General features: G+C 45.9%; 1 protein-coding gene across 1 annotated transcript in view; it reads right to left on the reverse strand.

The window, feature by feature from the left end:
* LOC311150530 (cadherin-7-like) overlaps window positions 1-13,515 on the reverse strand; it is a gene marked incomplete at both ends in the record, with an annotated part of 132,098 nt that overhangs the window by 88,828 nt on the left and 29,755 nt on the right. The window contains 5 exons of the mRNA XM_084188011.1: window positions 2,603-2,739; window positions 3,560-3,813; window positions 5,788-5,975; window positions 7,106-7,273; window positions 13,119-13,238. Of these exons, the coding sequence (XP_084044137.1) occupies window positions 2,603-2,739; window positions 3,560-3,813; window positions 5,788-5,975; window positions 7,106-7,273; window positions 13,119-13,238 (867 nt within the window). The remainder of the gene's footprint in view (window positions 1-2,602; window positions 2,740-3,559; window positions 3,814-5,787; window positions 5,976-7,105; window positions 7,274-13,118; window positions 13,239-13,515) is intronic.

Consider the following 13,515-nt stretch of genomic DNA (forward strand, 5'->3'; position numbering starts at 1 on the left):
CCTACACGTGAATTTCCCAAAATGCAATTTGTGGGAAAACACTGTTCTAAAATGAGCACTGCACATGCAAGTGGTTTCATGGACTGAGATGGAAATATCAGTTAGGAAGAGGGGGGATTAAAAGATGCAACAACTATCATGGGTTGCTAATATAATTAGGATAATTACTTTGCCTGCTAGACAATGAAAGAAAGTTGAAAAGAAAACAATAGAACAAGAGAACGCATATGAATAAGTCTTTATTCAAATAATTGCCTCCACGTTTCTATGGTGGGATTTTGGCTATAGGCTATTTTGAAGCAAGGTAAGATATGCCTCTTAATATGAAGTAAAACGTCCAGGTTTCAAACAATTAAGAAACAGGAAGAATATAGCGATGCTAATGATAGGCCTAACCGTCTTATGTTAGATGGAAAGGGTTTGCCAAAAATCTTCTCTATTAACTGTTAACTAGCTACAAAGTAGCCCATGCCTACCTATCAGAATGATATCATGACGATTATTTGCATCAATCCAGTGGTCATTTATTTTGCTAACTCCATCTCATGTGCTACAGAAACACTGCTAATCAAACAATAGTGCTAGGTGCCTGCACACTTAAATTAAAGGGTAACTACTCTCAAAAATCAACATTTCTTAGATTTTCCCAGACCTCAAAAGTGGTCTCCTGATGTGGTTTAAGCATTGTTATGGACTTAGAACATACAATGTTGTTGTTTTTCTGTAAAAAAATCTGAAACCTGTGAATTTCTGACTCAGTTCATCTGTTACAATAGTAGGCCTACTATTATCCTACTGCACAGTACAGCTTGGGTTGGCCTGACTGTGAAAGACCAATATGGGATTTATCATTTAAGTCATTCAGAGTGTATGTCACTGTTTCTCATAGCATTTTTCCCACAGGGCACCTTTCCTTCGCCGGACAGGAAGTTTGGAAAACCTGTCGTACCCCATCAGAACCCAAAATATACAAAATATACGCTTGTTTTACTCCAATATTTGTAAACAAAGTACATACAAACAAACACTATATAGCCTCAAAACATGGTTAAAACTATAATTTTGATATCATGGACAATCAGTCCTTGCATCCATATCTCGGTCTATGAATTTGAGAGTGGTATCATTTCTCCAGCCCCATTTTTACCAAAACAGGGGCGGGGATAACCTTTGTTATTGTTTCAACTGCTGATTTCCGCTTTAAAGCATACTATATTTTCGAGATTGCAAATACTATAAAACGTTCTATTTTCGCATACCCAAAAAGCCTACTATTTAGAACGTAAGTATGGGTATTTGGACACAACCTATATCTTCAGGGCCACATTCAGTCAAATCCATATACTGTCCATGCAGAAATGCACATTATATCTACTTCGATTTGAGTTTTATTCAATATTCACTCATTGTCTAATTAATCGCACTGCTTGAAATTTTTTCAAAGTCAAATGAAATTGACTAAGGACTGATGTTAGAGTAGTACTCTACTCTATTAAAATATGTTACAAGTTAATTTACTAAGGAGGGACATTAGAGTACGCTACTCAACTCTACTAATATGTTGAAAGTGAAATGACATTGACTAAGGAGTAATGTTAGAGTAGTTAGTACTGTACCCTCTTAGATAAAAGGGTCCCAAAAGGGTTCTTCGGCCGTCCCCATAGGAGAACCCTTTTTGGTTCCAGGTAGAACCATTTTTGGAAAGGGCTCTAGATGGAACCCAAAAGGGTTCTACCTGGAACCAAAAAGGGTTCTGCTATGGGGACGGCCGAATAACCCGTTTAGGTTCTAGATAGCACCTTTTTTTCTAAGTGTGTACTTACATGTAAATATGTTGAAACTAAAATTACATTAACTAAGGAGTTATGTTAGAGTAGTTAGAAGTCTTACTTAAATATGTCGAAAGTAAAATGATTAAGGAGCAATGTTACACCCCTCCAACCCCAATGGAGGTTTGCCACGGTGCAGGTTTGATTGTGTTCCAGCCTCAGTAGTACTGAGTCAGATGGAACGATTGGGGAACAGGTGCACTTCTTTTGGTGAAGGTCGCGGACAAAGACTGCAGCGGGAGAGCCCAGGAGTTGGGAGGGAAGTGTGTGTGTCTGGACCAGCGATCAACTGTCGACCTCTACAGCTGCAGAGCATCTGCTCAAACTCTCCTCTACAAGTCAAGGAGATGAAGGGTCTGTGCACGTTCTCCCTACTGCTTTCCAGACTTCCGGGCGAAATTGGCAACATCTCAGTGAGCCTTCTACTAATAATATTCATGGGGAAATAGTATAGGAAGCTTAAGTCTATCTTTTATGATACAGGATTTACTTCATTTTAATAAAATTTGGGATTTGTCGGTGTGAAATATAGTCTTAAGTCGTATGTGATGTCACTGTTGAAGAGGCACTACATAACATTTGCCTCTGGGGGTGCTCTTTAGGGGTCCCTTAAAAATATATATTGTCCAGAAATTGCCTCATTGTAAAGAAAGCCAACATTTGATGTACACAATTAGCAACTCCATTGTGTATCTTTAAGTTGCAACCGTGATTGACAAGAACCCAGATGTAATGTAGCAACCGTGCGGACAGAGCAGAGTAAGAACACTTACAGCTCTCCATGGCGAAGATGGTGATGTTGTGTAGGGCGTTGACTTCTCTGTCCAGCGGCTTGGCGGTGCTGATGACACCGGTGGCGGCGTCTATGTTGAAGAAGCGCTCCAAGTCGGTGTTGCGGTCTATAGAGTACCTGGAGTAAGATAGACAGGAGAGAGAGCATATTGGAAAGGCTTCCTATCAAGGGCCAGATTCAACAGCATCCGCCATATCAACACAAATTATTTCTCCCCAATTTCGTGATATCCAATTGCGATCCAATTACGATCTTGTCTCATTGCTGCAACTCCCCAACAGGCTCGAGTCATGCGAAGGTCGAGGCATGCGTCCTCCGAAACATGACCCACCAAACTGCGCTCCTTAACACCCGCCCGCTTAACCCGGAAGCCAGCTGCGCCAATGTGTCGGTGGAAACACATTCAACTGACGACTGGGGTCAGCCTGCAGGCGCCTGGCCTGCCACAAGGAGTCGCTAGAGCGCAATGAGCCAAGTAAAGCCCCCCGACCAAACCCTCCCATAACCCGGACGACGCTGGGCCAATTGTGCGCCGCCCTATGGGACTCCCGGTCACGGCCGGTTGTGACACAGCCTGGGATCGAACCCAGGTCTGTAGTGACGCCTCAAGCACTGCGATGCAGTGCCTTAGACCGCTGCGCCACTCGGGAGGCCCATATCAACACATTCTATGGACCATCTGTGTGCAATGCATTAAGAATGCATTAGTCAGGGATGCATACATTTATGCAGGCTGTTATAATAAGGAGCAATCATACTTCGAATGATGAAGGCTACAACTGATGCATAGGAAATACATAACAAGAAGTTAAACAACCAGCACATTTCTTTGTTGTAGAAACAGGAAACAAAAGACAGAACTGACCAAAAACGTTCAAACAGTAACAGCGCACTGAGATTGTGAACCTGCGATGATGAATCCTTGCCACACCCCTACCTGATAGGACTGTTGGTGGAGTCGGGGTCGTGTGCGGAGACTGTCCCAACGGTGGTGCCCACCTTTGCCGCCTCCGATATTAACATCTTGCTGAGCGGCAAGGAGAAGACAGGCGGCTCGTCCACGTTCTCCACGATGAGGCGCACGGTCGCTGTGTCACTAAACGGGCCCAGGGAGAGGAATCGCAGGTCGATGTTTCTATTGGATGCCTCGACACGCAGGGTGTAGCTCGACTTGGTCTCAAAGTCCAGGCCCTACCGATTGGAAAGGGAGAGAGATATTTAGGAAGGAAGAAGGGAAGGAGGAGGGAAGGTCAGACTTGCATGTCTGAATACCAGTCTCCCGAGTGGGGCAGTGGTCTAAGGCACTGCATTACAGTGCTAGCTGTGCCACTAGAGATCCTGGTTCAAATCCAGGCTCTGTTGTAGCCGGCCGTGACCGGGAGACCCATGGGGCGGCGCGCAATTGGCCCAGCATCGTCCAGGGTAGGGGAGGGAATGGCCGGCAGGGATGTAGCTCAGTTGATAGAGCATGGCGTTTGCAACGCCAGGGTTGTGGGTTTGATTCCCACAGGGGGTATGAAAAAAATTATGTATGCACTAACTGTAAGTCGCTCTGGATAAGAGCGTCTGCTAAATGACTAAAATGTAAATGTACTTTCGTTCTAAATAGTAGGCTGGTTGGGAATGTGAAAATATCGTTTGTAAAATATTGTTTTATTTTACAATATAATTTAAGCCTCCACCATGCAAGGCCTCCTGTAGCTCAGTTGGTAGAGCATGGCGCTTGCAACGCCAGGGTTGTGGGTTCGTTTCCCACGGGGGGGCCAGTATGAAAATGTATGCATTCACTAACTGTAAGTCGCTCTGGATAAGAGTGTCTGCTAAATGACTCAAATGTAAATCCATCTCTGAACGTTGCTGTCATATTGACTTACAGAACTGTGTCAAGGCTAAATATTGATCTTTAGACAAAGATAAAAGACTCTGAAAATGTCTTCTGAAGCACTCTCGCAGCTCCTCATTTATTTATCCTGTCAGAGTTCTGAAATGATTGCTTTTTAAGATATCAAATGCAAAGTATTTAGCATACACTCATTGTCTGTAAATAACTCAAATTGTAGAAAAAAACTAAAGAGACATTTTCATCTCCATTTGAAACTGAGTCAAAGGCTTTATGATTAAGTTCAGAGAAACTTAAGAAGCATTTAGAAGTCAAGTTCTTCAAATTCCAGGGGACGTCTTACAGACTTTGGCCGTACGAATACACATACTTGCGTTCTAAATAGTAGGCTGATTGGGTTTGGGAAAATATAAAGTTTTATAGTATGTCAAATGTCTAAAATGTCGTATGCTTTAAATGCTAGGATGTCATACTCATTTTGGCTTTTCATCTAGTAGAATTTGCTGCAGGCTTATGAGGAAGAGACACATCTTTTCAGACTCACGTGATAATCAGCTGATAATCAGGTAAGATGTCTGTATCAATATGAACGAATGGCGGGAAACAATGGAATTGCACATTTTGAATGCATTCTCCATATGGGTGAGCCTAGTATGTTGATATTTGTTGCTTACTGCATACATTTATACTAAACAGTACATTCTAAATGGTATGTAGTATAATTAGTACACAGTATGTTGTTTTAGTAAATAGTAGGCAAGACTGATTTTGAACACAGCCTAGTGAGCTATGGTGTGTGCAGGCTTTAGTTCCAGCCTAGCACTAACACACCTGCTTCACATAAGCTTGTGTCTTCAATCTGGTTCAGATTGAAGACACAAGCTTATGTGAAACAGATGTGTTAGTGCGAGGCTTACTCTGTCTCTCTGTGTCTCAATGGGATTTTCCTGGGTAAATAAAGGTTAAATAAAAAAATGTAAACTATTAGCTGATTCAGGTATGTTATTGTCGGGCTGGAACAAAAGCCTGCACACAAAGTAGCTATCTGGGACCAGAGTTGAGAAAGCCTTAGATGAAGGATCTGCATCTATACAATGTCCATATTAGGACAGAGTTACACGTCCATGGAATTTGTGTCAAACTCACTTGGGAGTTTTGACACTCACTCGCTTTGACACCAACTCCAAACTCTGACTCAGACACAACTTACACTGTCCTAATATGGACACCGTATATATTGGTCTTATAGGGTGTCCATGATGACAGTGCAATAATATAGGAGACCTCTAGCAATGGCTTCCTTAAAGGAAAGGTCTGCATTGTACCTTTTGCAGAGTGATGAGGCCTTCCTGTGTGTCTCGGTCGGGGGTGATTCGGAACAACCCGAGGCTATCCCCATCCACAATCCTGTACTCCATCTCAGCATTGGGCCCCGCATCCGAGTCTAGCGTCTTTATCTTGGCTACCACTGAGGCCACTGGCAGGGACTCGGGAATGCTGAACTGATAACTTTCTACAGGCGAGAGAGAGAGAGAGAGAGAGAGAGAGAGAGAGAGAGAGAGAGAGAGAGAGAGAGAGAGAGAGAGAGAGAGAGAGAGAGAGAGAGAGAGAGAGAGAGAGAGAGAGGAGGACAGCCCAGACATACAAGTTATTGATGAGACCATTTTCCACCTTCGCTCTGTGTCCGTGCTTATCGCTTGGCTGCTAAATGTAGGCTACCTGTTTTTGTTGTTATTTTTCTGTAGGGTTCCTCTACCCTGTGCAGATTGAGCTATACTAACCCTGGTGTGAGTCTGACATGTCTGTGGATAGATTGCCACCACCACTTTATTCTCGACCAACGGCTTCTGGTCCGCCCTGAGATTGGAAGGTTGGGAGCTTGATTCCCTGCTGACTCATACCAAAGACTGTAAAAATGGGACCGGATGCATCTCTGCTTGGCACTCAGCATTAAGGAGGTAGATTGGGGGTAAGGCCCTGCGACAGACTAGCGTTATGTCCAGGGGGTGTACTTGTACATCAAGCTGCCTCAGGAGAGAAACAGGAGATAGGCTCCTGCTCCTATGAGAAATTCCGGCTCGCTCGTGCAAGGCTACTAATTTACTTACCTCCTTCTCAGGCTGGGTCTAAAGTTTGATATTTAAGGGCAAAAATAACATTGTTTCGATAAAACTGTATACAGAATTTTGGCGGCCAGAATGTATCTACAGGACTATAATCAACCACAGAACACAATTACTCAACTAGAAAATAACATTTATTACTAGATGTTTACAACATTTCTTTATCCCTATCTAATGAAAGGTGGTGTCCTTGTTAAAAAGACGGTATTGAGACAATGCTATAACAGCATTATTGAGTGTTGGCGAAGAGGTTGACCCATCTAAAGATCTGTATTTAAAAGCTCCATCCCAGAGACTTGTGGAGAATGAGGATGCTTTTATCTACCTGCCCTACAGGTGAAATTAGCAGGCTGGCTAAATCTGGCACATTCACAGAAATGTTGATTAATGTGCATTGTCACTTTCAAATAAACCTAATAAAGTGAAGTTATAACCCTGAAGGTTCCATGGTTACTTGAGATGTGTATAGCTGTGTTGGGTTTAGTGCTAACTGACCATTTTAAAGAAAAGAGGGTCTTACTGCGAGAGAAGTGTGGTGGGTTGTCGTTGACGTCAGTGAGAGTCACTGTGACGGAGGTGGTCCCAGAGAGTCCTCCCATCTGGCCCACCATGTCCTTGGCCTGGATAACCAACAGATACTGGTCCCGCGCCTCGCGGTCCATATTGGGCAGAGCTGTCTTGACCACGCCTGCAAAGAAAGATTCAGTAACACTTTACTTAGGGCATTCAGTTATAAAATAACTTGGTACATCTTGGTATGTTTTATGAGTCTTCTATGTGGCAATTTTTCAACCGGCTTGAAATGACTGATTCATTTATTACTCAGATTCATTATAATATTATAGTAACAAATAAAAAAGAATAGACAAATCCCACTACGACTAGCCCAAAGTGCAAAATTTGGCACATGACGTAATAATTATGTTTTTTTCTGGTAGAGAAGATGTCATGTGATATACAACCAACTGGTTCATGGTGAGATCAAGGCATCATGGGAATGAAGTCATATTTTGGTTCTTATGATCTGGTCAGATCATTAGGATACAACCAGATAAAGATGTATTTTTATGGTTGATTAAATGACATTAACAAAACATCCTTAAACAACCAGTACACAACCTGACCACAACATCATAAAATACGTCTTAACAATGTCATTGCAACCTCTTTTGCTCGCTGGGAAGAGTTTCTCCCTGGTATGACAGTGACCATATGGCTGTATTCTACAATAATCCTTGGCGAATGCTCCATCACCGCTCTGAGCCTTAAACCCATAACTCAGGAACGTTATTACAGTTTGTCCCCGTCGCCCACGGTCAGCACTCTGGTTCACGCATGCGGTACTCCACTCACAGAATGATGAAATAAGAGGCAGCACGTTAAGCCGTAAATGCTGTCCTTGATGGCAGAGGAGAGGCTTTTAATCTGGGAACAGACTAATGTACGCGAGCACCTCCCTTACACTCCGTAACGTCAAGAGAACCATCATAACCACTGTTTGAGTTGTATGAAGGGATAACTAGATAATCGTTTCTACCTTTGATATATGTTTTAAGGGTTTGTCAGATTTGATTGAACAGATAGTGAGAGAGGATGACAGTAGGGAAAGGTAGAAAGAGGTTGTGTCAAAGGGCCGTAGAGTTGCTGCATTACTGCTAGACCAGCCAGGCCACTAATTTCTACCTTTGGAGTTTATGTACATCAAACTACAAGGTGCAATAAAGAAAGAATAGCAGGTATAATGCTGCATAATGCTAATCCAAATGGAGATACCGTATATTCATCTATAAACGTATTGTTGTTACACTGTATTTTCAGATCCTGTAGATGCAGAGAAATGATATATTATATAAAATCTCTTCCAGATTATGTTGAACATACGGACTCGTCTTCTTCAGCTTTGTTCACTCAAGTGTCATTTTCCATCTTTCAATTAAATTATTACTTTTTCTTTCTCTGACGAATATTTGGGCATACAGTGAATCAAAGTCATTGAGTTAAAATCAGCCAAGATGGGACAAACGTCATGGAAATGGCATGTATTCATGGATAACAAGGGAAGCCAGGCTTCCCCCAAAATCTAACCAATATATCAATTTTTTTATTATGAACAATTTCTCTTTCGTCTCACTCTGTTTTCATAATTGCCCTTCAATTCGCAAGTTGCTGAATCTATCTCACCGGATAAATCATCCGAGCGAGGGAAACAGAGCCCCTGTGTCTCAGAATATATAGCCCATGTATCGAATGCTGTCTGGCCAAAAACAATATGACATGCCGCCCGTAGTATTTGATTGATTGATGCCAGCGAGCATTTGGCCTCCTTTGATAATTTTATTTGTAAAATAATTTGCCAGTCAGCGTTGAGGTGAGCTCAACTGTTGGTGGTCCTTGTGCAGAAAAACCACCACTCAAGGAAGGCCAGTTTGGATTTGGCTTCACACCAATCAAATTACATCAAAAGCAAAATGTAATTGTCAGAAAAAACAGTATGTTTCTGGTCTGCTTGTGTTGTTGTCCTGCAGTAGCTAGCTAGCTAAATCTTCCCTTTCCTAAACCATGGATGGGGACTTGTGGTTTTTATTTAATTATCTGTACAGGCCAATGATTATAACGGTGATTCTGATCTAACCATAAATGCATACATTGTGCCACTGGCCTGAGACAATAGAAGTTCAATATGTAGCTAGACGTAGCAGGCTAATGTTAACTAGCTAGCTAACTTAGCCGGTTCATTGTTGCCCATCCGAGAAAGTTAAGCTAACAAGCATTTTAGTCAGGTACAACACAAACTAAAAGCGTGTACTCTGTATGACAGAGTCATAGACCGTTATGCCAACATGAAAGAGAGGAGGATGGCATTAGCGTTCATCTAGTCTACAAGTAGGTCAACATATTTTTTTTACTTGCGTGCGCACACACAAACACACAGAAATCAGTACCATGGACAGCCACATGCTATTTAGCAACGCCGATTGGACTAAATTGTTTTTGGTATCTCTAAGTTTTCACTGTATTAGACTAAGCATATAGCCTAGTTGATTTGATGATGTTGAAATGTTTAAGTTGAATAGGTGCTGGAGAGGGGCTGACGTCATGGTCTGGACTGGAGCCGCTGACCGGAGCTGGACTGGCACCGGTGGAGCGGACTACTCTGGCTCCGGAGTGGAGCCGCTGACCGGAGCTGGATCAGGCACCGGTGGAGCGGACTGCTCTGGTTCCGGAGTGGAGCAGCTGACCAGAGCTGGATCAGGCACCGGTGGAGCGGACTGCTCTGGCTCCGGAGTGGAGCAGCTGACCGGAGCTGGATCAGATGCCTGGGCATCTACCTTAGCCCATGGTCCTCTCCCCGCAAATATTTCTTCCCATGACCACAAATTGCCCACCTGTGACATGGCTATTTGCTCCGCCTGGGCACGCTGCTTGGTCCTCGTTTGGTGGGATCTTCTGTCACGTTCGTTGAATGACGGGTCAGACCAAGGCGCAGCGTGATATACGTACATGTTTATTAACTTATAAACACAACAACAAAACAACAACCGAAACGAAACGTGAAGTCCAAGGTTGAACACACAACATACCTTACACGGAACAAGATCCCACAACTAGACAGTGCCAATAGGCTGTCTAAGTATGGTCCCCAATCAGAGACAACGAGCGACAGCTGCCTCTGATTGGGAACCACACCGGCCAACATAGATCCACACATACTAGATTGACAACATAGAATAAACACAACAAAGAATATACACACCCTGACTCAACATATACGAGTCCCCTGAGTCAGGGCGTGACAGTACCCCCCCCCCCCCCCCCCCCCCCCACCCCACCAAAGGTGCGGACTGCGACCGCACAACCTTCACTTAACAGGGTAGGGGCCGGGTGGGCATACCTCATACTCTCCGCCTCCCTGTTGCGCCCCTGGTCTGGTCTGGACCTCGGCGCGCTGCTTCCCCTCTCCTTCCTCCCAAGATACGCCAGGCCCTGTCTGGACCCTGGTGTGGGAGACCCCGAACCTGGAGAGGGGCTGACGTCATGGTCTGGACTGGAGCCGCTGACCGGAGCTGGACCAGGCACCGGTGGAGCGGACTGCTCTGTCTCCGGAGTGGAGCAGCTGACCGGAGCTGGATAAGGCACCGGTGGAGCGGACTGCTCTGGCTCCGGAGTGGAGCAGCTGACCGGAGCTGGATCAGGCACCGGTGGAGCGGACTGCTCTGGCTCCGGAGTGGAGCAGCTGACCGGAGCTGGACTTGGCACCGGTGGAGCGGACTGCTCTGGCTCCGGAGTGGAGCAGCTGACCGGAGCTGGATCAGGCACCGGTGGAGCGGACTGCTCTGGTTCCGGAGTGGAGCAGCTGACCGGAGCTGGATCAGGCACCGGTGGAGCGGACTGCTCTGGCTCCGGAGTGGAGCAGCTGACCGGAGCTGGATAAGGCACCGGTGGAGCGGACTGCTCTGGCTCCGAAGTGGAGCAGCTGACCGGAGCTGGATCAGGCACCGGTGGAGCGGACTGCTCTGGCTCCGGAGTGGAGCAGCTGACCGGAGCTGGACTTGGCACCGGTGGAGCAGACTGCTCTGGCTCCGGAGTGAAGCCGCTGACCGGTACCGGACCAGGCACCAGTGGAACGGGCACGGGCCATGCCGGACTAGGAACACGCGCCACTGGCTTGGTGCGAGGAGCAGGAACGGGCCGGGCCAGACTGGCGACACGCACCACTGGCTTGGTGTGAGGAGCAGGAACAGGCCGGGCCGGACTGTGGACGCGCACCACTGGCTTGGTGCGAGGAGCAGGAACAGGCCGGGCCGGACTGGCGATGCGCACCACTGGCTTGGTGCGAGGAGCAGGAATTGGCCGGGCCGGACTGGTGACACGCACCACTGGCTTGGTGCGAGGAGCAGGAACAGGCCGGGCCGGGCTGGCGACGTGCACCACTGGCTTGGTGTGAGGAGCAGGAACAGGCTGGGCCGGACTGTGGAGGCGGACTGGAGGTCTGGAGCGGAGAGCTGGCACAACCCGTCCTGGCTGAATGCCTACTTCCACACAGTATGTGTGAGGCATCAGCACAGGACGCACTGGGCTGTGCACGCGCACTGGCGATACAGTTCGTAGAACTGGCGCAGGATATGCGGGACCGAGGAGGCGTACTGGAGACAAGGAGCGTTGAGCCGGCACACCCCGTCCTGGCTGGATGCCCATCTTCGCACGGCACGTGCGTGGTGCAAGCACAGGACGTACAGGACTGTGCCGGCGCACTGGCGACACAGTACGTAGCTCCGCATAACCCGGAGCCTGCCCAGTCATACGCTTCCTCGCGTGAGTACGGGGAGTTGGCCCTGCTTTGACACTAGGCTCCGCCAACCATCCCGTGTGCCCCCCAATTTTTTTTTCTTGGGGCTGCTTCTCGGGCTTCCTCCTCGACCGGCCTCCTCCATGTTGCCGTTGCACCTCTCCTGCCTGGGCATCTACCTTAACCCATGGTCCTCTCCCCGCAAATATCTCTTCCCATGACCACAAATTGCCCACCTGTGACATGGCTATTTGCTCCGCCTGGGCACGCTGCTTGGTCCTCATTTGGTGGGATCTTCTGTCACGTTCGTTGAATGACGAGTCAGACCAAGGCGCAGCGTGATATACGTACATGTTTATTAACTTATAAACACAACGACAAAACAACAACCGAATTGAAACGTGAAGTCCAAGGTAGAACACACAACATACCTTACACGGAACAAGATCCCACAACTAGACAGTGCCAATAGGCTGCCTAAGTATGGTCCCCAATCAGAGACAACAAGTGACAGCTGCCTCTGATTGGGAACCACACCGGCCAACATAGATCCTCACATACTAGATCGACAACATAGAATAAACACAACAAAGAATATACACACCCTGACTCAACATATACGAGTCCCCTGAGACAGGGCGTGACACATTATTTACTTTAACTTATGTGTGGTTGACTGTTGTCTTGTTGTCTCAGCTTTATTGTGTATCACGGTGGCATATGAACTAATGGGTTATAGAGCAAACAACGCAATTATCACAACATAGGTTGTAATATGGCTTTTTTCCTGGCTTGGCTTCCTCAGTTGTTTTACCCACGCACCGCTACTGTGTCATGGGCAATCTGAAGAAATATTCAGTAATGTATTTATCTACAAACTGAAGATTTACCAAATATAAAACACTCTCAAATAAGTTTTCAATCTAATCGCCCTTTGTAAGTTTGGGTAAACTTGACTTTTCTGTATAACATAATGTCATAATACCTTTATTTCTCATATTTTAATTTTGCAATCTAACAAACTAACCTTGCTGAGGTTTAATAATTTGTGTGTAATTATGCATATAGGTGACGGCAGATAGCGAAGAATCTGGTGGAATGCAAGGTATCCCTCTTCTGCTATCATGCATTTAACCCCTAAAACTGCTCCAGGGGTCCTTCACTGTGGCTGACCCTGGCTTCCAACCCCTTGGGGTCCTGCTTTTAGACAGTACACACCTCTTGTGTGATGTGGTTTAATCCTCACCTGTCTTTGGTTCCACGGAGAAGTAGGGCTGGCCCTCGAGGATACTGTAGACCACCCTGGCACTGTTTCCATACGTGGGGTCATCCGCATCTGTTGCCACCACCGTCACCACAGATGTGCCTGCAATGACAGATCATTTGGTCATAAAAACAATTGAAAAGCCTGTTCACCATTTCTTTTTTCTTCAAGTGTCGGAGTTGAACAGACAGGATAATGTAGGTAGGCAGAGAAATGCTGATCATTTTTTAGTCGAAGTAGCTGTGGAACCAGGATTTGATCCCATGAGGACTCAGTTGGATAGTTAAGGGTGGTGGTGTTATCCACTAGACTAAAGGCCTAAAGTAGGGTTGTAGTGATAATGCATTGCATGGTGTAGACTAGAGTTTGTCTTGCGTTT

Source organism: Coregonus lavaretus (genome assembly GCF_964263955.1).
Source record: "Coregonus lavaretus genome assembly, chromosome: 23".
NCBI classification, from domain to species: Eukaryota; Metazoa; Chordata; class Actinopteri; order Salmoniformes; family Salmonidae; genus Coregonus; species Coregonus lavaretus.